This window comes from Thermobia domestica, chromosome 6 (genome assembly GCF_964235325.1).
Source record: "Thermobia domestica chromosome 6, izTheDome1.hap1.1, whole genome shotgun sequence".
Taxonomy (NCBI): Eukaryota; Metazoa; Arthropoda; class Insecta; order Zygentoma; family Lepismatidae; genus Thermobia; species Thermobia domestica.
This window is the reverse complement of record NC_137459.1, coordinates 52198086-52221587: the sequence shown is the minus strand read 5'-3', so window position 1 is coordinate 52221587 and position 23502 is coordinate 52198086. Positions and strand designations below refer to the sequence as shown.

Below are 23502 nucleotides of genomic sequence, written 5' to 3'. Positions count from 1 at the left end.
TCTTACTTATCTAGCCGAATTGACAATTCTACCAAAATTCTTATGCAACATGCGTTCTTATACGTATTTCGTGGTCACATTCTCTGCGAGACGATGGGTGGGAACGCACTATTGTTTGTAAGGATGCTTTTATTTCAAACAAAAATGGTATATTTCCACACAGCTCTGTGAATACACTGTTTTAGAAAGAATAATGTAGCCATTAAAAGAAAAGAAAGTTATTCACAGCAGTGACGACGCCAACTTTAATTTCTTTGGGGATCAAGCGGAGGAGCAGAGACATTTTTGGGGCTCAGCTATTATTTTGTTTGTTTTTTTTTGTAAATGTTCTTTTGCTACTTTGTCTTATTTTTCATTGAAATAGTGAAAGAAAAGTATTTTTGGTTTACAACTTTTAAAAAATGGAAGAATGAACTTGACCTGAATAGCATTTGGCTACATATGAGTTAGGAAATTAACACTTGTGCGAAGTAAGTTCATGCCAACTCTCTATTTCTTGACGATGTTACGGATTCAGTAATATATACAGAGTGTTTTAAAACAACAACGACAACTTTTGGGAGGTGATTTCTGACCCCAAGATAAGACAAAAAGTATAGCTCAACCAGAGTGCAGAAATCCGTCATTTCGGAGTTATAGGTTGCCGGAAACATGAAAAAATGAGCATTAAAGGTCCATAGCTCCCATACTATGGGACCTATCGTAGTCCGGTCAAGACTTCACTTCAGAACTAGAATGCACCCTATCCAAATATCCATGTTTTAGAAAGTTTTAGAATCCTGCGGGAGGCACACTTAGTATTCAGAGACGCACATATTATTTCCATACGGTACTATTCTATTAATTATTATATTATAGACGTATTATTTAGATCTTCTCTAGGGAGAGGCGCTCTCAGAGCTCCGGAGGGCAGTGCCTCCCGAAAACATGTCTGAAGAAACACTGTTTCAAAGAATAATCGTAATAATTTACAGGTCTTAAGATTGTTAAATGTTCATTCATAATGCTATTATTATACAATTTCTCTCTTTTTTCAACATTCTTTAACATGAGGCAAATATTCTATGAAACCGCCAGTGATGGTTCCAATACTGATGTAAATTACGAAGCAAAGTTGATTTAGATTTCTTCGTTCTTCAAAATTCAAATGAAATACGAAAGGCCATAAAACTGGTTTAACTCCCATAAAGTAGGTAAGGAAACAATGAATGGAATGGAGGAATATCTACCGATTTCAAATAACATATGTCAGATAGATTCGGATAGCAAGATCCTCCATTAAATTTTTGACTCACCTTTAACTTCTCAACAAATGGTTAACATGGCCTATGATAACCAAGGGCGCCAATCCTGGGGTGCCGGGAGTGCCCGGGCACCCCCAATACTCATGTGCGCTTCCATGTATTTTTATGAATATGTATTTATTATATGTATTTTATCGTTATATGTATTTTTCTATAAATGTGCAATATTTGGCATAATTTAAATTCAATTTGTCTTTAAATTCTCACATAGGCTTTCCTAGACCCTTGCCTGCAACCAAACACACATCTGAATGCTCCCCCTCCCCCCAAAAGTTATAAAGAAATCGGCGCCCTTGACACTAACACACCTTAACAAACCTTTCCAAAATTCTCAAACAAACTTACGAACAATTTCAACATTAAATAGTATTTACACTAAATATAACTTTCTCAAGGATTTGCATTAAATTTCTTCAACAACCAAAACAGAATTCCGCAAGGTTAATACGCCAATTCATAAAGGTTGTTCCATTTGAACGAAAGAAATTTCTAACTACCGGTGTCTAAACATGAAAAGTTACAACCAAACGCTATACATATTCTGGTCTAACTGCGCTGGGTGCACGCTTCGGTGGCTGCAAGTAGTGGTGGTTTTACGTCATCCTACTACCATTACCACCTATCAAAGTTTCAGTAACTGACGTAATGGTTACAACAGATTCCCTGACAGGGATGGTCACCTATCTTTCCTTGGAACTAATTGAAAGGTGATTTCATGCACAGTTTAATATTTTTAAATTAAAATACTTCTTCTCGCAACAAAGTACAGCGAATAACTTACCTGACGCAGTTTTCAACTTCGAATAACACCTACAAATTGATAATTTTATGGCTGGCCTCTGTATAATCAAACTACGTGTATAGTCCAGTCAACGAAGGAAAAATATTTAAAAAAAGTCATGCGAGTCAAATGAATAAAGACATATAAATTTCATGGTGTTACATAAAACGTAATTTAGTGATATGTAAAGCCCGGAATTAATGGCAAAATGCCATAAGTGCCATTATGATATTTTCATGATATTTTTGGGAAAAGTACAATTTCACAATTTAGAAGCAATTTGTTTCGATTGTCACAGGTTTTCTCTTTTATTACTCTTTATTTACTCATGAATGACAGCATAACACAGATCTGAGTCGCTCTTATCTGGCCAAGCAATCTCGGTGTATGATAATAACTGGTCTATTCCCGTTGGAATGTGACAAATGAAGGCACGGGGATGCTAGTGCGTATTCAGTTCTTGAAATTTTGAAACAGTGTTCGGTTCTTGGAATGACAAACGAAGATGCTAACTTTCAAGAAGTAGCTAGGTGAATCTTAGGCGTGCGTGATACAGAACTGGTATTTATGTGCTTTTCAGTATTTCAAGATGCCAAAAGTTGATCTTTTTAGGCGACAGAAGTTGTAAAAATTTCTGAGTGTGTTCGGACGTACTGTGTTTTCAACAGACGGTTCTGTACTGTTTTGTAAGTTATGTGAAACTGACGTTTCCGCTGAAAAGCGTTATTTTGTAATACACAATATAAGCGTTGCAAAACACAATTCTGCAAGGACACGCAAATCAGCTGGTAAAAGGGTTCAAAATCTTATTGGAACAGTCACGAATCCCGCTTCGCGTACTAACAGTTTTGGGAATGACCTGTGTGAAGCAGGGGCGGATCCAGGACGGACTTCTGGGGGGGGGCGGTCGGCGGTAATACTGCTACTTTTAAGAGCTCCAAACTTGTTATGGATGGGTTTATTTATATATAAAATAAGAGTTTCCTCTGGATCCGCCCCTGGTGTGAAGCTCTAATTAATGCGGACATTTCTTGATGGAAGTTAAAAAATGTTTCCTTCAGAAACTTTCTCGAGAAATACATAAAACAGAAAGTTCAAGTGAGTCAACTTTGATAAAGATTTACGTTGATAGTGCGTACAGTAGAACTATTGACGATATCCGTAAAAGTGTTTCTGACAGAAATATATGGACTTCAATTAGTGAAACTTGCGACATTTTAGGACGTTCCATTGCCAACGTTGTAGTTGGAACCTTGGGAGGGGAAGAAGGTACACAAACATTTTTGATTGCATCAGAAGTTTTGGAAAAAGTAAATAGCACGGCAATTCACAGTTTGTTACAGAATCGCTGAGTAATCTGTGGCCAGAATGTGTAAAATACGATAAGGTCCTTCTTTTTTACACAGACTGAGCTGCATACATGAAAAGTGCAGCAAAAGCCCTTAAGGTTCTATTCCCACGTATGCTGCATGTCACCTGTCTGGCACACGCGCTACATAGAATTGCAGAGGAAGTTCGTTCTCATTTTCCTGACGTTGACCTTCTTATGTCAAATGTGAAAAAGGTATTTCTGAAAGCTCCCTCGCGAACAAGTGCGTTTCGTGAATTAGCCCCTGAACTTCCGCTTCCACCATAGCCTGTCTTAACGAAATGGGGTATATGGATTACAGCTGTTCTCTATTATGCTAACAACTTTGAACCCATCAAAAGAATCAAACTGATACTTTTGATGAGGATGATGCGTCTTCAATTAAGGTTGCTCAAAGTTTGCTTAAGAAGAATTCCTTGAAAAACGACTTAGTCTTCATTGCAACACATTTTGCAAAGTTATCAAATACTATTGTCAAGCTTGAAAGAAAAAGAACAGACTCTCGCTAGTTCTCTGAAAATCTTCAATGATGCTCTTAACGATCTGAGTGTTGTACCTGGTGACAAGGGTGAGTACATTCGGCGTAAGTGTGATCGTGTTGTAAGTGCTAATCCAGATTTGGGAAAATTGAAGGACATCGCTAGTGTTATGGAAGGTGATGCTGATATAACTGTTGACAGTGACATGGATCCTTCGCATATTACATGTTTCAAGTATGCTCCAGTGACATCTGTAGATGTGGAAAGATCATTTTCACATCTAAAGCGAATTCTTTCTGACAGGAGACAAAGTCTTTCCTTTGAAAATCTTAAAAAGATGTTAATAATTTCAGAACAAAAATATGAAAAAAACTTTAGTAAGTGAAAATAAACTGCTAGTGTAGTATAAAATAACTTCACTTTAGTATTTCTTGTGCTTTGAATGTTTGTGCTAATGTAACCGTGTGTGAATAAAATGTGATAGTGTTTTTAAGTTATTGTTTCATTGTTACTACTGAAGAATGACGAATAAATTATTCACATATGTCGCCCCTTCACGGGTAGCGCAAGTTTCCAGAATTTTAAGTGGTTATTACAAAGTGCAAAATGAAACATTTTGTTCGATTAGTAAACGAATTATAGCCTATTATAGCTTTTACATATTTTAGTATCTATTTTTCCTTCAAAGTTCGTGATTGCTTGCTTATTTTATTTTGTCATTTTAATTGCCATTTTTGGGTGTTTATTTTGCAATTTTGCCAGCCATTTTCCTGCTTTTATTTCGCCATTAATTCCGGGCTTTAGTGATATGTATCAAAATTAGACATTTGCAAAGACCATAGCGTCTGTAAAATTGTAGTGTTAACTTTACAAACAAATGACACAGTGGCGTGTGTCTAGTGGCGATCGCAAGAGTCTTGGTCTTGCAGCTTATGCAGAAGTCTTGCATGCAAGACCAAGACCAAGACCAGGAATCTCGATGCAAGACCAAGACCAGGAATCTCGATGCAAGACCAAGAACAAGATCAAAGAGTGCAAGACTAATACAAAGAGCAAACTGTGCAAGATCAAGACCAAGACCAAGTCTCTCGCACAAGTACTGGTAGTACTTGATTTTTTTTATAGAATGTAAAAAGGAAGGGGAGAAATCATTCCATCTTCAATTTGAATTATTTGGCTTCAGCAAAAATGCCGCTGGAATGAGTGTGTTCCCAGTAGTTTATGCAATTCATGTGAGTCGATCTGCCTCTGTAGCATATGCTACAGTATGTGTTTTCTGAATCAGTTGTTCGCATTTTCTGTAGTTATTACTCATTTTCAAGCCACACAGGTGTCTGGTCTGTTTGGGAAAGCAAACGAAGAATAGTTGTGTCCATAACAAGCGAATAAGCGAAAAGTAAACCAAAACATCTTAAGACCGTATTGGCTCGGTGGTAGAGCGTTCACTTCTGTTGTATGGGGTCCCAGCTTGTGCCATATGAGCTTTTTGATGAGCAAACACTGTGTGCATGGGTTTTCTCGCTGTTTTCCCGTTTTTTCTGCTTTCTTCATTCCACCATTTCATTCAATTCTTATCATCACCGTCTCCCTTAGCCTCGGTGAATAATCGTGGGACGTTAAACAAGAAATTTAATTTCATTTCAAAACATATTAGTGATGATGTTCTTCCAAAACTAAAGAGAAATGTAGTATTGAACATCGGTAATTCCATACGCCATAGTGCCTGGATAAGCTTGCATATGTGCATTATTTTTATTCATATTAGTTTTATTTTTTTGTATATAGTTTAGTGTTTTTAGTGAATTCTTTGTGATTCTTTTAGTGATTTTTCTGGTAAGTTTTAGTGAGTTGTGTTTGCATTGGCTGGCAACAGTGACTTCAGTGCTCTATTCAAGTTGTGTCTATGCATTCGACAATGTACTGCGAAGTGCAACTAGGCAAGGATATTCATTCATAGTTTTAGAAAAGCATATTTATTCATACTTTTTAGAGAAACACTCATGTTCATTAATATACAAGATTTACATGTTCTTAACGGTGTTTTAGAGTGCTACTCAGTTTATGTGTGACCGAAGAAAAAGTATGATGGTTTAGCAAGCAACCATGTGGTTTAGCAGCATCTAGCAACAACTACTGCGAAAAGAAGTTAAGATAAGTAATTTATTGTACTAATATTCAAGTATTATATCATTATATTAATATATGAACAAAGCATGTTATATTTATCATATTAACGCATGTACTTTTGAATAAGAATTGAAGCAAATAACATCTAAAATATTCGTTAAGTCTTATTTCTCGTTCCTCCATGATATCTGGATGAATCAGTAATATGGGTTTAATCATACAGTTCATTAGCTGTGGATGTGATATGTGTGATTTGTAAATCAAGTACATAAACATATCACCCCTTTATACATAAGCATCATCATTTTTTTGGTCCTCCGGGCCGGATATCAGAACGAGAAACGTGACTTTGAATTGTTTGTTCCCGTGTGTGTTTGTGTGGGGTGCTGTTGTCATAGGCAGGACAGAACTGTTCATATCAGCACAAATGTGTGTGTGCATTCAACCCAGCTGAATTCAAGGTTACACGTTTATAGGTCACTCAGAAGTTGAAAAGTAAAATATATTGTCAGCGGTTTGTGTAGTTAAAAAAGAAGGACTGAAACAATGGAAGAAGTGCAGTTGGGTCAATTAATTAAGAAACGTGCTTCGGTCAAAAGTCAGGCAACAAGAATACAGACATTTCTTCAAAAACTACAGAATGAAAATAAACCTAGCACACAAGAAGCAAGAACGAGGCTAGTTGCACTTGAAGGGTTTTTTATTAAGTTTGATGAGATACAGTCAGAAATAGAGCTCTTGGATGAGACGGGTGAACAAGAAACGCTCAGAATTACATTCGAGGAACTGTATTATGATTCAAAGGTTAAGTTACAAGAATTTATTGATAGTTTTGAACAAAAAACGGATTCAGGGACAGCAAATAACAAAGCTGCAAATTGTAGTAGTAGTTCAGTACAATTGCCTAAAATTTCTTTGCCCATATTTTGCGGTAAATACGGGGAGTGGTCGCCCTTTAAGGACATTCACAATAACGAATCATTAAGTACAATTTGTAAATTTCAATATTTGCGCACATCGCTCAAGGGAGAAGCGTTTACATTAATAGCAAATCTGCCAACGGTAGAAGTAAATTATGAAATTGCATGGAAGCTTCTTGTTGAACGCTACGAAAACAAACGGTTGATAGCTTCGACATATGTAGGAGGGTTGCTCAATATCAAGCCAGTAATGAAAGAAAACGCTAAAGACATTAGACAATTTGTAAATACTGCACGTAGTAATTTTCAAGCCCTTGAAACATTGAATTTGGACAAACCTTTGCATGACGTACTATTAACCCAACATTTAGTAGAAAAGCTTGATTCGGCAAGCAAAAGGGAATGGGAAGCTGAGCAAAGTAGTGACTCCTTTCCATCGTTATCGGAATTATTTTCCTTTTTAGAAGGTCGTTGTCAAATGTCAGAAAACATTCGTCCTACTCAATCTGAAAGTATTTATGACAACAAAAGTGTAGATTCCAAAGCAAAAAGAAAGAATAGCAGTCAAGTGAATTCGTTTGTTACTGTGCTTCCAAACGCATGTAATATTTGCCGTAGCAAAGAAACGGATGCTGTTTTTCGCTGCCCAGAATTTCTGAGTGCTAACATTAATCAAAGAAAGGAGCTCGTGAAGCAAAATAAACTATGTTTTAATTGCTTAGGTTATAAACATCAAGTAAAGGCATGCAAATCAAGTACTTGTAAGAAATGTAATTTTAAGCATAATACACTGTTGCATGAAGATACTACTCAGGAGGCTACTAACAAAACAAGTTCAAGCAAAACAAATAACAATAATACTAACGTACCTAAAGTTAAGGAACAGAATCAGGTTCAAGTTCAACCACAGGACTCTTATTTCTCATTTAAGATTAATTATGGTCAGCAAGTCTTATTAGCAACAGCGTTAGTTAACGTAACAGACACTAAAGGTCGTTTTCAACAATGCAGAGTGTTACTAGATGCAGCGTCTCAATCGAATTTTGTAAGCGAAGCTTTAGTTCATAGATTAGGTCTCAAGAAAACGAAAAATCGTGTTCCCATTAGAGGTATCAATTCTGTAACCTCCGAAGCTCAGCACAGTGTTGAAGTTCATATTTATTCAAGAACATGTGATTTTAATGCAGTGGTCGATTGTTTAGTATTCCCAAGCATTACATGTTCCACACCTTCTAAGGATATTGATTACAGTAATTGGAACTTTCCAAAGGATATCTGCTTAGCCGATCCAAATTTTAATCGCTCCTCGTCAGTGGACATGCTTATAAGTGCGGGGTTATTCTAGTCTCCTTGAGCCAGGCCAGATGACTAGAAAAGGACATTATTCAGTTTTGCAGGAAACGAAGCTAGAATACGTTGTCGTCGGAAATATGCCTTCAATATCCGAAGAAGATAACCAGTCGGTAATTTCGTGTTTTGCTTAGATGCAGACAGACTTGTATACACAATTGAGAAAATTCTGGGACTCGAAGATCTTCAGACTAAGATTTACACGCCGGAAGAAGAAAATTATGAGAAGTATTTTTTACAAAATACAACCAGAAATGGAGACGGAAGATTTATTGTCAAATTACCAAATAAGGAAGAGAATGCAGCTTTAGGAGAGTCTTACAACATGGCACTAGAAAGAATTGCTACAAAATTCTGAGTTTCATAAACAATATGCCGCCTTCATGGATGAGTATTTAAGTTTGGGTCACATGCGAAAAGTTACAGAAGAAGACGTGAACAGCAGCAGCAGTTGTTATTTTCCACATCATCCTGTATTCAAGATGGACAGTACAACAAATAAATTAAGAGTGGTTTTTGATGCAAGTGCAAAAACGTCTAATGGCAAATCATTGAATGACATTCTTCAAGTTGGGCCAATTGTTCAAAATGACTTGTACTCCATTATTTTAAGGTTTCGGTTGTATCCAGTTGCATTTACAGCATACTTAGAGAAAATGTATCGCCAAATATTAATTCATGATGAGGACAAGTGTTCACAACGCATCCTTTGGAGAAATTCAGAAGAAGAACAGATCCAGGCGTACGAACTACAAACAGTGACGTACGGGACTTCGCCAGCATCCTTCTTGGCAACAAGATGTCTGAAGCAAATAGCGTAGGAAAATTCCAAGGAATTTCCAGAAGCTGCAGAAGTAATAAAACACAGTTTCTACATTGATGCTGTGTTAAAATCAGTACCAAACGTGTCAAAGGCCTTAGAACTACAGAAGGATCTTATTAATATGTTAAGCAGAGCAGGTTTCAAGCTTTGTAAATAGAGTTCTAACAAAGAAGAAGTACTTCAAGGAGTTCCCGAAGACTTCAGGGAAAAACAACAGCCAATCATACTTGGTCAGCAAGATGGTGTTCAGACTTTAGAAATAGCATGGATTCCATTAACAGACAAACTTATAATTTCGAAAAAAATTTGTAAACACGGAACTGCAGTAGAAAATAATGTTGCAATGACAAAAAGACATGTCGTCAGTATAGTGTCATCTATCTTCGATCCATTAGGTCTAACCGCTCCAATTGTCATCAAATACAAGAATTTCTTACAGCAGTTGTGGAAGACAGGAATGGATTGGAATGACCCATTAGACACAGTCCTACAAGTTGAGTGGAATCAATTAATGTCTTGGTTACCTGCGATGGCGAAGATACAAATTACAAGAAAAGTAAATTCTTCGGAGAACGTTAAGGAAATTCAATTACATGGTTTTTGCGATGCAAGTGAAGAAAATTTTGGAGCAGTAGTGTATATCAGGGCTACAGACGATCAAGGAAACATTGAAGTCAATTTACTTTGTTCGAAGTCGAAGATTGCACCACTGAAGAAGCAAATTTTGCCTAGATTGGAATTATGTGGAGCACTGTTACTTTCGAAGCTAATAGACAAAGCACTATCCATATTGAATATAGAGCTCAGTGGTATACACCTGTGGGCAGACTCGACGATAGTTTTGTCATGGATCAAATCACCTCCCAATCGTTGGAAGACATTTGTATCCAACAGGGTGGCTCAAGTTCAAAGAATCACATCAATCAATGAATGGCACAACGTGCCTAGTAAAGAAAATGCGGCAGACATAGTTAGTCGGGGGAGCGGATCCCAACACTCTTATTCAGTGTCGAGAGTGGTGGCATGGTCCAGAGTTTCTTCACACAGCAGAATGGCCATGCCGAGAACAAAATGAGCCAGCTGGTATTCCAGAAGAGAAGGCGGCCATGATAAGTTTAGTGGCAGTTCATGAAACAAGCTTTATGAAAAGGTATTAATCGTTAAACAAAATGTTGAGAGTAGTAGCATATTGTTTGCGATTCAAACATAATTGTCTTTCCAAGCAATCAGAAAGAAAATCTGATAGTCTTGACGCTTCAGAACTTCGTTTAGCGTTACACAGATGTATTAAGATAGTACAACATACTACCTATCATCAAGAAATTTGAACTTGCAGCAACAAATGGAAGTTTCAACAAAGAGCCCAATCAAGGATCTTTTTCCATTTCTGGACACGAAAGGAATGCTAAGAGTAGGAGGAAGATTGGAACATTCAAACTTGAAGTACGATAACAAGCATCAATTCATCTTACCTGCAGGACATCATTTCACCCACCTGATAGTCAAACAAGAACATAAAAGGTAGCTTCATGCAGGACCACAGCTTCTTATTACATCTTTGCGTACCAGATATTGGATTCCAAGAGCTAAGAAGATGGTCAAGGCAATAGTACACAATTGTTCGGTCGTTTTAAGTGGAGATCAACAAGTTCATCTCAGTTAATGGTAGTGTTGTAAATAAAAAAACGTTCGTATTTTTTCAGAAATGTACGTTTTTTTAGAAAAAAAACATTGCCTCTCGTTTTTTTCTAGATTTCGTTTTCTTTTAAGTAGTCATTTGTAATGCATCTTACGTCTATTTAAGTATTAAATATTTTTATGTAGGTATAATCACCGTAAAATGCAAAATAAATTAAACGCTAGATACTGATATGCTACAAATATCTTACAATTTACATGAATACCATACCTATTAACAATTCAGGTTTCAGCAGTTTTCATCAATATCAACTAAGAAATAAAAGTAGAAATGAAATTTTGTTTTTTCGTGAAAGCAGGCCTTTAATAAGTACGAAAATAATGTCACGAACAGTATAAAATTCAAATGACTTGTCTAAAGGTTGAAACCAATATTAATTTGCCTAATCGTATTTTTCTAAATGTCATATATAAATAATTTGTCGACTAGATATATATGATGTGCAGAACCGGCTCTACCATATATGCAACACGTGTATTTGCGTGGAGCGGCAAGTTTGGATGGTCCGGCAAAATCTGTCATAAGCATATTATTTAAATTAAATATTTCTTGGAACTTCATGATGATGGTAGTTACATTTACTAAGCTGACCTTCTATTTGAATACTACATTCATAAATTACGTTTAGGTTGCACTAGCTTAAGGCCACACGGACAATGCTAAAGCAAATGGTCCAATAAATCCAAGCACAAATAGCTTGATTGTTGTCAAATGCAAGAATTCAATTCTCGAATAGTAGTGAATATCTGTTCCATTTAGTAAGTTATCACAGTTTGGTATGAAACTAGTCTTGTTTTGTCAGTTCTTTATCATTGAAGATAAAAACAAATTTTTAAAAAAAAAACAATGTTAGAAGATGTAGAAGAAAAATCAAGAAATAAAGATAAAAGAGCTACTTGCACTGGAATTGCAGACTGATACATTGAGATTGAAGCTTGATAGTGAATTCTATAAAAAGGATTACCATCTTTCCTCTGCAGGTGTGTTTGCTTTATCTTTCACTAACATAATAGATTAATATTTTTAAAAAAACAGACACAACGGGATTGCATTTTTAGTAAGTATTTAAGCCTTTATGAATGCAACTGCACTTGCCCTCACCTTTGTTATTCATGCTGGAGTAGCATACTTAAAATCATGACTTTTAAGATTTGTTCTTTCTGGATAAAGGGGGAGGCGGCAAATTATGCCATTGCATGGGGCTACAAATTGACTAGGACCGGCCCTGATGATATGTATATAAAAGACATGAATATAGGATGACACAATTTGAAGTAATGCAGGGTGTTTCAAAATTAATATTACGGTTTTGAAACTTTGTAGTATCTATTACAATTAACTTACAATTATAAATATTATATCAAATGAAAGAGCAACTCAAACAGTTTTGTACTCACGCATGTACATGCATTGTTTCTTCTGTCTGCCGTTAGAAAGAGCAAGCAGCAAAGATGTAGACTAGAGAGCGGAAAGTTTTTTGTGTTTTAATAAAGACTGAATCTGTACAGTGCACTGGTCTGTGTGAAGAATATGAAGGAGACGCTTGCAACTACGTCCTTATCGTTTGCAGTTGCTACAGGTCTAAAGCCTACAGACTACGGTTTACATGCCAATTTCGCAAGTGAAATATTGCTGCATAACAATGAAGATTTTCTGGATCGTGTCGTCTTCAGTGATAAATCGACATTTCATCTAAGAGCTAATGTGAACACTCATAATGTTTGTATCTGGACGTCAGCAAATCCTCAGGAGATGGTACACGTGAAACCAGACTCCCCTAAATTGAATGTGTTTTGTGCCATATGGCGGAAAGTTTATGGGCCTTTCTCGCCTATCGACTAGATGTGTGCCGTGTGACGAATGAATCTCACATCGAACACTTGTAGCAAGGACTGTTTGAGGTGCTCTTTTACTTGATGCTTTGCTTATAATTGTACGTAAAATGTAATAAGTACTACGAAGACTTGAAAACTCGATATTCATTTTGAAACACCCTGCATTTCTCACCAACAGTGTTGGAACTAAGATGTAAAAAGGAGAGAAAATTTTCCTTATAAAGTTATTGTTTACAAAAACGATATTATTATTAGTCGAGACTATAACTACAACAACAACACGAGTTAGTAGTCAAAAAAATGTAATCAAATGTATACTCGGTGGCCCAGGTGGCCAAAGTGGCACACACGGGTGTGTCATTTGTTTAATCCGCTCCTGTGTGGACACAAATTAAGATATCGGGATATTATTCTTGCAAAATATTCTTGAACTATAGTTCATCATATTATTTTTTCTTCTGGTGTCGAATTTCCTTCTCAAATTTAACCCCAGTCAAAAATTCGAGAATTTTCTAATTTGGAATTTCCTTTACTTCTTTTTTCCCTGTAGCTTCCTTCGTTGTAGAAAGACCTCCTTAAGACTTGCCACGTAGATACCTCGGATGGATACCTAACTGTTTACATCAATTGGATGGGCTGCTCACAGTGTTGCCAATTAGGGAAATTAAAATTTTCCTAAATTTGGGCAAAAAATTAGAAATTTTTGTTTATAAATCCGTACCTATACGTCCGAGTGCAAGTCAACTTACTCCAATCGAACATTTGTCCTTACGTAAGAAACGCAAGTACAGATCGTTACAATGGGGTAATTACGGAACGCACGAAAAATTCGTATTTAGGTTCTAACCCTTGATTTTTCTAGTTTTCCCCTACTTTTCTGTTTACCGTAATATATTTTTGGTAATTAGAAGTTTTGTTCCTTAAATATCGTCATAATACTTGTAGGATATATTAGTGGTGTACGAATGTTTAATTTAAGATAGTTTGCGTCTGTCTAGTAGCAGTGTTAACAGCTACAGAAAATTTTAATTCCAGATTTTAGGGGGAAATTTTGGAAAAATGATCAGTTTTGTCTCTATTATTTCCCTCTTGTTGGCTATATCGGATCAAACCTACCAGTATCTGGAAGTCTCCATTTTGCTCTACACAACGCACTATAGAAAGTTTCAATAGGATAATTAGGGGAAGTACAGTTGAGGTTTATAGTAGACCTTGTTCTGTAAATGGTAAGAAAATGGTGAATTTCTGAGGTAAAATGAGATTTTTTAAAAAAATATCATGCTTACTTTGTTATGTATCGCCATGATACTTGTAGGATATCATCTCGGAGTACTAAGGTTTATTTTCAGATAGTTTTTGTCTGTCTGATGGCAGTGTTTCCAGCCAAAACAATTAATTCCCGCTTTTAGGTGAAAAATTCGGAGAATTTCCCTTTTCCCCTCTATTATTACCCTCTTACTGGCTACATTGAAACAAACGTAACACTACCTGAAAGATTCCGTTTTGTTCTACAGAACGCACCATAAAAAGTTTCAATAGGACATTTAGAGAAGTTGTAGCCCCGGCATATCTGTTGATTTTTGCTTGTGAGGCGTAAAAAGGGTCAAAATTTCATGTGTATGACAGAATTTTTTCTTTCCCTCTTTGGATGGAAGCAAGCGACTTCAGGATTTCACTGTACCTTGTCAATACACCAAAGATTTTTCTAGGTGACTTGAACCCATATAGCAGCAGTGGTACTAGATACAAAAAATTTTAAAATTTGGTTAGAGAATTTTTTGTAAATATTCACCCCTACATTTCCCTCAATAATTTCCCATCCATTGGCAACACTGCAATGCATCTAACACCAAAAAATAGCCACCTCCATTTTCTAAAAAAGCAAGGCCTTAGCCATATCAATCGAATGAATGATTTTTGAGCAGTAAGTCACTAACTGGAAATGTAGGAAAACGCCAAAAATGACCTGGGGCCGAAAGGAATAATCACACAATTTTGCTAGTATATAGGTACAAAGAAACAAAAGATTTGTAAGTTACGACGGCTTCGACTCAAGTTCTGTTGATTATTTCAATAATCTGCAACATAAATCAATAAATAATAGTTGCTTAAAAAAACAGACATTTGAAAAACACATGAAAAAGAACGATGTTTTTATTGAAAAAAAAAACTTCACAGAAAAAACCGTTTTTTTTACAACACTAGTTAATGAGACACTTACCCAAGGAGAGAGTAAATGAGACAAGGCCATTTGTACACGTGGGAGTGGACTATGCAGGATTCTTTTATGTCAAACCCACAATTCGCAACAAAATTCAAATGAAAGTCTATGCAGCGTTGTTCATCTGTTTAGTCACTAGAGCAGTTCACATAGAAATAGTTTCAGACTTAACTTCTCAAGCCTTCATCGCAGCATTAAAGAGATTTATTGCTAGGCGAGAAAAATGCTTATCTATCTGTAGCGACAATGGTTCAAACTTTGTTGGCGCCAATCGAGAATTGCAACAATTTTTTGAATCCAAGACTAACAGAAAGGATATCCTGGAATACTCAGCTCAAGAAGGTTTAGAATGGAAATTCATTCCTGCCAGATCTCCTCACATGGGGTCATGGGAAAGTTCAATAAAATCCATGAAGTACCACCTATGACGTGTAGCAGGAACAACAAGTCTGACATACGAAGAGTTGAATACGTTACTTATTCAAATTGAAGCCATTCTAAATTCAAGACCATTTACAGCCATTTCCAACGATCCCACAGATCCAATGTATCTCAGTCTAGGACACTTTTTGATGGGAGCTACACTTCTCAGCCTTCGGGAACCAGATCTACTGGACGTACCTATCAACAGACTACGCAGATGGCAACAGATTCAACAAATGAAGCAGCATATTTGGAAACGTTGGTCAAGGGATTACCTCAACCAGTTACAACAAAGAAGAAAATGGAAGTCAGCTCAGCCTAATATACAACCGGGCGTGGTCGTATTGTTAAAAGAAGACAATGTTCCTCCTCAAGTGTGGAAGTTAAGTGTGATTGAAGAAATTCATCCAGGCAGTGATAATTTAGTGCGAGTGGCAACTGTGAAGTGTAAACGTGGCATTTTTCGGCGCAGTGTTGCTAAATTAATTCCTTTGCCCCTACAATATTAATTGATTGTGTCCAATCAAGGAGGGGGAGGATGGATAATCTTGCATATGTGCATTATTTTTATTCATATTAGTTTTATTTTTTTGTATATAGTTTAGTGTTTTTAGTGAATTCTTTGTGATTCTTTTAGTGATTTTTCTGGTGAGTTTTAGTGAGTTGTGTTTGCATTGGCTGGCAACAGTGACTTCAGTGCTCTATTCAAGTTGTGTCTGTGCATTCGACAATGTGCTGCGAAGTGCAACTAGGCAAGGATATTCATTCATAGTTTTAGAAAAGCATATTTATTCATATTTTTTTAGAGAAACACTCATGTTCATTAATATACAAGATTTACATGTTCTTAACGGTGTTTTAGAGTGCTATTCAGTTTATGTGTGACCGAAGAAAAAGTATGATGGTTTAGCAAGCAACAATGTGGTTTAGCAGCAAGCTAGCAACAATTACTGCGAAAAGAAGTTAAGATAAGTAATTTATTGTACTAATATTTAAGTATTATATCATTATATTAACATATGAACAAAGCATGTTATATTTATCATATTAACGCATGTACTTTTGAATAAGAATTGAAGCAAATAACATCTAAAATATTCGTTAAGTCTTATTTCTCGTTCCTCCATGATATCTGGGTGAATCAGTAAAATGGGTTTAATCATACAGTTCATTAGCTGTGGATGTGATATGCGTGATTTGTAAATAAAGTACATAAACATATCACCCCTTTATACATAAGTATCATCAGTGCCGACTACATGGGTTGGCCTTGGCTCCGAAGCTCAAACATCAGTTAGAAACTTTTAATGTGTGCGCATAGAATTAATATCGAAAGAACATGTTCATAACATTGAAAAATCTTAGTGCAGGTTACCACAAGTTCGATTTCATGGGCGGATGTTTATACGTTGAATAATTGTTTATCGATATAACTTAGATATACGGGACATCGAGGATTGAGCGATATAACATTATTATTATACAGCAATAAATAATCCATATTCACAAATGAGAATGATTTTATACAATTATTTGAAATAAGTTGGAGTTTGATGCCATTATTTTGTATTTCTAATATAGGTCAAAAGTATAGCCTATATACAAATTGAGTTTACACAAAAGACATAGACAGTTGAGTCGTTTTCAGTTTCCACTCAAATTATTGTAAAATATTAGGAGTTTTTATTATAATCTATTATATAAAAGAGAACGCACAAATCCTTTGTTCCCTCATCACGCTAATACGGCTGAACCAATTTCTTTTATTTTTGGGGGGTTATTAGGATTTGGACCCTAGATGGTTTTTATCATATCACTTTAATTTTTAATTACCAGTGTCTTGAGATAATTGACCATTCAAGTGTCCATAACGTACAAATCCTTTGTTAGTTCATCATAGGTAAAAATAAACGTATTTATATGCAACCCGCATGACCGTGTCACTCGGCGGGTTAACATAAATGACAGGCGATATAATGTTAACATTTACTGCAATCTACTATGGTTTTTATCATATCACTTGAAAGCGAAAACTTCCGGGATGACCGCAGCGAAGCGGGGCGGGTTAACATAAATGACAGGCGATATAATGTTAAGATTTACTGCAATCTTCTATGGTTTTTATCATATCACTTGAAAGCGAAAAAGTAAAAATTATCTAAGTAACAAAGTTTATTGCGTTCCGGGGTGACCGCAGCGAAGCGGGGTGAACGCTGCTAGTCTATTATATAAAAGAGAACGCACAAATCCTTTGTTCCCTCATCACGCTAATACGGCTGAACCAATTTCTTTTATTTTTGGGGGGTTATTAGGATTTGGACCCTAGATGGTTTTTATCATATCACTTTAATTTTTAATTACCAGTGTCTTGAGATAATTGACCATTCAAGTGTCCATAACGTACAAATCCTTTGTTAGTTCATCATAGGTAAAAATAAACGTATTTATATGCAACCCGCATGACCGTGTCACTCGGCGGGTTAACATAAATGACAGGCGATATAATGTTAACATTTACTGCAATCTACTATGGTTTTTATCATATCACTTGAAAGCGAAAAAGTAAAAATTATCTAAGTAACAAAGTTTATTGCGTTCCGGGGTGACCGCAGCGAAGCGGGGCGGGTTAACATAAATGACAGGCGATATAATGTTAACATTTACTGCAATCTACTATGGTTTTTATCATATCACTTGAAAGCGAAAAAGTAAAAATTATCTAAGTAACAAAGTTTATTGCGTTCCGGGGTGACCGCAGCGAAGCGGGGTGAACGCTGCTAGTCATTATTATTTTATTTTTTCTCTCCTTTTTGGCCAACATAATATTGTTAAACATATATCATTATCATTATTATTATTATTATTATTATTATTATTATTATTATTATTATTATTATTATTATTATAGCTATTCTGCCATTATTTTCAGGGCACTTGCTGCAACTGAGAAGCTTCGACGTACGGTGGTCCTCAGCTAGTCTCTTCGTCTTGACCCAGCAATTTTCTGTTTTAATATATTCCTTTAACTAGTCTCCTTCGTCCCCTCCCTCCATTTCCTTCCACCATAACATTTAGCTTGTACCTCATAATACAGTTCCTCCTCAGTCAGTGTTCCAACCATTTCCTCTTTCTCCTCTTAATTGCATCTAAAATTATTTTCTCCAATACTGCTACTATTTCTAACGCCTTCTCATTCGTTTTCGGTTCAACCCAGCTAATTCTCTCCGTTTTTCTCCATGCCTACGTTTCGAAAGCCTCCATATTTTCATCCCTTTTGCCTAGTGTTCAAGTTTCTGCCACATAGACTACATATTTGAATCAGTAAAACAAGATCTCAATATTTAATTGGAAGTATATTCAATACGAAGATTAGGTAATCGTGCTTGAAAATAAAAAAGAATCTGACGCTTTTAGAGTGTAAAAATAACTTTGCAACTCAGGGTATTTCAGTAATCTATGCCGCCTTGATTTTCTTTCTTGCGTCTCAGGGGTAACCTCCCCAGTTTGAGAACTAGTGGAGTATTGGATCTGTTAAAAAATATTTGTAAAAATTACGAAACGTTGTGTTATAAATAGTGAAGCGTGGGCACCCATTGAAAAATAAATAAAGGTCATTGCTTATGTTACGAAGATAAACCATATTACATTTAGAAACATATATTGCATTTCCGTTACTATTTTCGCAGAGCTAAATTTACCTATGAAAAGCAAAAGATTTCTTAAAAGCAAGACTTGCAAGACTCTTGCAAGCAAGATCAAGACTGGGTGTGTAAGGTCAAGACCAAGACCAAGACTCGGATGGTCTTCGTCTTGCATATCCAGTCTTGATCTTGGTCTTGCACTGGAACCCTTCTTCTTGGTATTTTTGCATTTGCTCATCACTTCATGTGTCTATTGTGGATAATGGTGGTTGGCAGAAATTGAATAACTTACTTTGGAGAACAATAGTGTGTATGTGAGATTTTACCGTCCTTTAGCACTTAAAACGTCATTTAGGAAGTTTGCTAGTAATCGTGTGTGGGCACCTATTAAAAATATTCTACGAGAAATATTAACTTGAATTTACGCAAGCATATCACATAGCATTCTACAAAGTCTTTCTGAAGAAATAACCATTGTAACTAAAGGGATTTATATATATCACTGGTGCAAATTCCGAGGGGATGAGGGGGACATGTGTTTTTTGGGAGGACAATTGTGATGATTTGTCTTACTGCCCCAAAGGAAAGTAAGATGAAATTGATGTCTCCCCCACAATAAGCCTCAAATCTGCCCGCCTCCCAATGTGGAAGAAACTCTGCTCCCTTAATCCTGCACAGCACTGTTTTCCACCTTCATAAATAATTTGAACATTGCTTATATACAATGAACATGCGCCTCTGACATATATATATATATAGAATATACATAAACTCCAGACCCATTTTTTTTAAATATTTGCTACATCTGCGAAATTTATGTTCATGAGGAATACAAAACACTGTAGAAAATACATGAAAGTTTTTTTTTTTTTAACAATTTGGTTACAAATGCTCTATATGGGAAGCTTGGATGACTAGGGAAACGATAATAAAATAATAAAACTCCCGCCAAACAGGTCTCAACAAATCCTCTGTAACTGTGGTTGTTGTTTGCTAAATTCTCCGCCAAGTTTCTTAAAATTACGTGGAAGAGAAGGATCATAAACAAGGTTCTTAACCCTTTCCCATAAAAATCGCAGGGGATGATATTGCGGGATATAGGGTGCCACCTCATCACACATTGGGTCAGTGTATCCTGCACAACTAGTCCAACGGTTGGGAGTCTCCACGTTTAGCAAAGACGAATCCAGTCTCAACAAATTTTCGATACCAATTTTAGATCGCCTTTCAGGTAGAAAGTTCTTCCCCATACTTGGTTCTACATTACCGTTGAACATTTGTACCACTTTGTGATTTCTGAAATCGTAGCACAAAAGGCTTTCTCAGGTTGCGAAAGCGCCATGATGAATCTGTCACCCTCAAGGACAAAAGTTAGAACTACTGGAAACACCTGTAACAAAAAAGAAAACTAATTTACTTTATAAGTAATCTACTTTGCTACTCGATAGTGCTAACATTTTGTCTGCAATAAATTTTTCAAAATGTATTCGTAGTTTATGTAGAGCCTACACCTTCTATGTAAAAATAGCAACCAAAATAGTCTATTATGCAAGTTAATGTCTTTTTCCCTTTTATTTGGTCGTAATAGTATATAGAAATATTAAAAATGGAAAATGGTTAAGCAACAAATATATATAAATATGTACAGGCGCGGATCCAGGATGTGATCAAGGGAGGGGCTAAACCATAGTTTGCCACTTTATGTAGTGTAAAGAAAGTAGGATTGAAACCCATTTTATCCTGTGTATACCTGAGCGTCAAGGGAAGGGGCTATAACTCCTATAGCTCTTCTCTTGAATTCGTGCCTATATATATATATATATATATATATATATATATATATATATATATATATATATATAGATATAGATAGATAGATAGATAGATAGATAGATAGATAGATAGATAGATATAGATATACGGTATATTGGTAACTTCATGTGGATTTACCCTTCTACGGAAGAAAGCAATAGAACCATTCTGGAATAAAATTTTATGTGCTACAAATTTTTCTTATAACTATTTGTGTCGTAGGAACAGTAGTTAACGATATTTTTAAGAAACATTCATTTTCTTCATCCTTTTCTCCGTTATAAAATTTTTAACAGGAGTCAACTGATGGGTTGCTTTTGTGACAATGTTTAGAACATTAATATGAAGGCCCACACAAAATTTGAGACTTCTGGAAATTTTTTCACAGGGTAGTCACAGGGTAGTATGTTGTATTTAATTTAACTGTACTAACAACCTAGATATTGTAGTTAGTACTCCCAACAATTTCGGAGGCCTGGGGCTCCATTCCGTAACGGTTTCCTTCAAGGCATCTCAAAATCTGCATTTTAGTTTGTAAAACAGGCATAAGAGATATAGTGGCATATTCCATAACGGTTTGAGTCAACGTAACATAAAATTTGCGATTTAGTTTGAGATAATCGGAATAGCACTTATAATGACTTTTCTCGTTTATGCCTTGTATTTACGTACGCATAATTTTTGCGAAGACAAATACGGATTTACCCGCACAATTGATTTTTGCATGCTTTGCGTAGAGTTATGCTCCACGATTTTTCTGAAGTATCGTACGAAATAAGGCAGCCCTGGTGATAAGTGAGCGAGTGAATTAACTCTTTATACGAGTATTTTGCGCGTACGTGCACAAGGAAACCAGGTCCACTTTTCATAATTTTGGACATACCTCATCTCTAAAATCTCTACTTGAAGCTTCTTTGAGTGTTTAAAAAATTCATCCCCAGATATTGTAAATAGCTGCTGTAATATAAGAAACAGTGTCGACTTTTTCGTATATTTAAATGGAGCGTACAAAATTTGTGTCAGGTTTGGCAGTTGGACTTGAATCCCTTGTGCTATGAAAGCACCATATATTCTTTGAAAATATATCTAATCTCTCGTTGTGAATAATTAATTAACATTTTTCATACTTGCTACGGGCTGCTCAATTCTAAAGGAATTCCTGATTTTTTTTTTTATCTTGTAACTGTCTGTGCTAAGAGAACATTTCCATATTCTCCTCAAGAAAAGATTTTGAAATATGCAATCTCGGTGTTTATAATAAAATCTTTCGAGAATAGTAAAAGGAAGATAATTCAATGTAGACTTACATAACACATTCCAAAGCCATGAATATCGAAAACTAATTCTTAACATGTTTACGCATTAAATAGTGCTGCGTGAAAATGTTATCCAGTACTTAATGGGTTTTTGAACAGTGAATATCTCAATATATGTATCGATAAACACATTCCAAAGCTATGAATCTTGAAAGTCAAGACTTAAAATATTTATGATCTGTAATTTTGCATTTAGTACTGCTGCGTTAAGATATCCACGTTTAATGGGTCTTAAACAGAGGCTGTGTCCTTTGTTCTTTAACCTTGGTTCGTTTTCTGGTATTTGTGTTATTTCCATGAATTCTGTGTAAGTGTACGCAAGTGTCACCATACAACACAAAAATCTTTCCAGTGTCCGACGTGTCAGTCGGCTGGAGTATTGTTAGTTGCGTGTGTTTGAACATTGGATGAATTTGAATTGGAATTCGGATCATTATATAACAAGGTAAGTAATACAAATGTCTTATAAATGCAGAAGAAGGAAAAAGAGAGAAGTATCCTTAAAGTAAAGTTAAGAACGAAACAAAAATATTTTTTCTCATCTCCAGTAGTTTATAATACGTACTCATTATCAACACTTTTGATTTTGATTGTACTAAGATTTTACCAACTGAATGCTTATCTTTACTCAAATTCTCGTCTTTGCTCTTTATGTTTTGATGGGAGTTTTCCTAACTCTAAAGTTCAATGTGAATTTCTACAAAATTTGGTGAAAAAGAAATTGCAAACCCATAACTCCCTTTTCAGAAGCTTTTATCTGAATGGGAATCTTCTGAAAGGTCTTCTTTCTCACTAGTTTAAGCCCTAGAAGCTCATTATTGATTCACTAAGACACTGATGATTCACAAAACAATTTCAGACACTTTGCATTGATAAACTACCGTAATTGCAGTTGTGGCTCTTATGACAAGGCATACCAGTAACCAATGTTGTCACTGCAAACTAAAGAAAGCAAGCTCATTTTATACACTAATTCTTGTTACAGTTTTCTAAATCTGTATAAAACTTTCCTCCCTTAGCTCATTGCGATAAAATTTGAACTTTTACCCTTAAGAGCCACCACTGCACATATTTTGTCTGAAACAAGTGAATTTCGTTTCACACTGCAGAAGTACGGTAGACTTCCAAATTATGCGGATTCAATACTCAAACTTGAAGCATTTCATCTGTAACTATTAGTTGCAATTGGGTAATAAGATCTGAGATAGAACCTGCTCCTCGGATGTTGAGCTGAATCCATATATAAAAGAGCCATAACTCGCTATGCATTACTGTCTTTTACGCTAACATGACGATGGCCATCCCCCATTTCAAGCAGAAACTTCATTCACTTATGTTTGGATAATAATAGTTAAACTGTCAGGGGACTTTTGGAACTCCCTGTGTATATATAAAGTATAAA

At 35.8% G+C, this 23502-nt stretch overlaps 3 protein-coding genes across 3 annotated transcripts; all 3 read left to right on the top strand.

The window, feature by feature from the left end:
- Positions 1–8713: 8713 nt before the first annotated feature.
- Positions 8714–9151, top strand: LOC145687182 (uncharacterized). Its single transcript, XM_081760646.1, has one exon. It carries the CDS (start codon positions 8714–8716, stop codon positions 9149–9151), a length of 438 nt encoding a protein of 145 aa, XP_081616772.1.
- A 345-nt stretch (positions 9152–9496) lies between these two features.
- LOC145687181 (uncharacterized) lies at positions 9497–10228 on the top strand. The gene has a single exon (XM_081760645.1). The coding sequence runs from the start codon at positions 9497–9499 to the stop codon at positions 10226–10228; it is 732 nt and encodes a 243-aa protein (XP_081616771.1).
- Positions 10229–14895: 4667 nt separating this feature from the next.
- LOC145687180 (uncharacterized) lies at positions 14896–15336 on the top strand. Its single transcript, XM_081760644.1, has one exon. It carries the CDS (start codon positions 14896–14898, stop codon positions 15334–15336), a length of 441 nt encoding a protein of 146 aa, XP_081616770.1.
- Positions 15337–23502: the final 8166 nt, after the last annotated feature.

Excerpts from the sequence above, each read along its gene's own strand:
- LOC145687182 (XM_081760646.1), top strand. The coding sequence starts at position 8,714 with ATGGATGAGTATTTAAGTTTGGGTCACATGCGAAAAGTTACAGAAGAA.
- LOC145687181 (XM_081760645.1), top strand. The coding sequence starts at position 9,497 with ATGACAAAAAGACATGTCGTCAGTATAGTGTCATCTATCTTCGATCCA.
- LOC145687180 (XM_081760644.1), top strand. The coding sequence starts at position 14,896 with ATGAGACACTTACCCAAGGAGAGAGTAAATGAGACAAGGCCATTTGTA.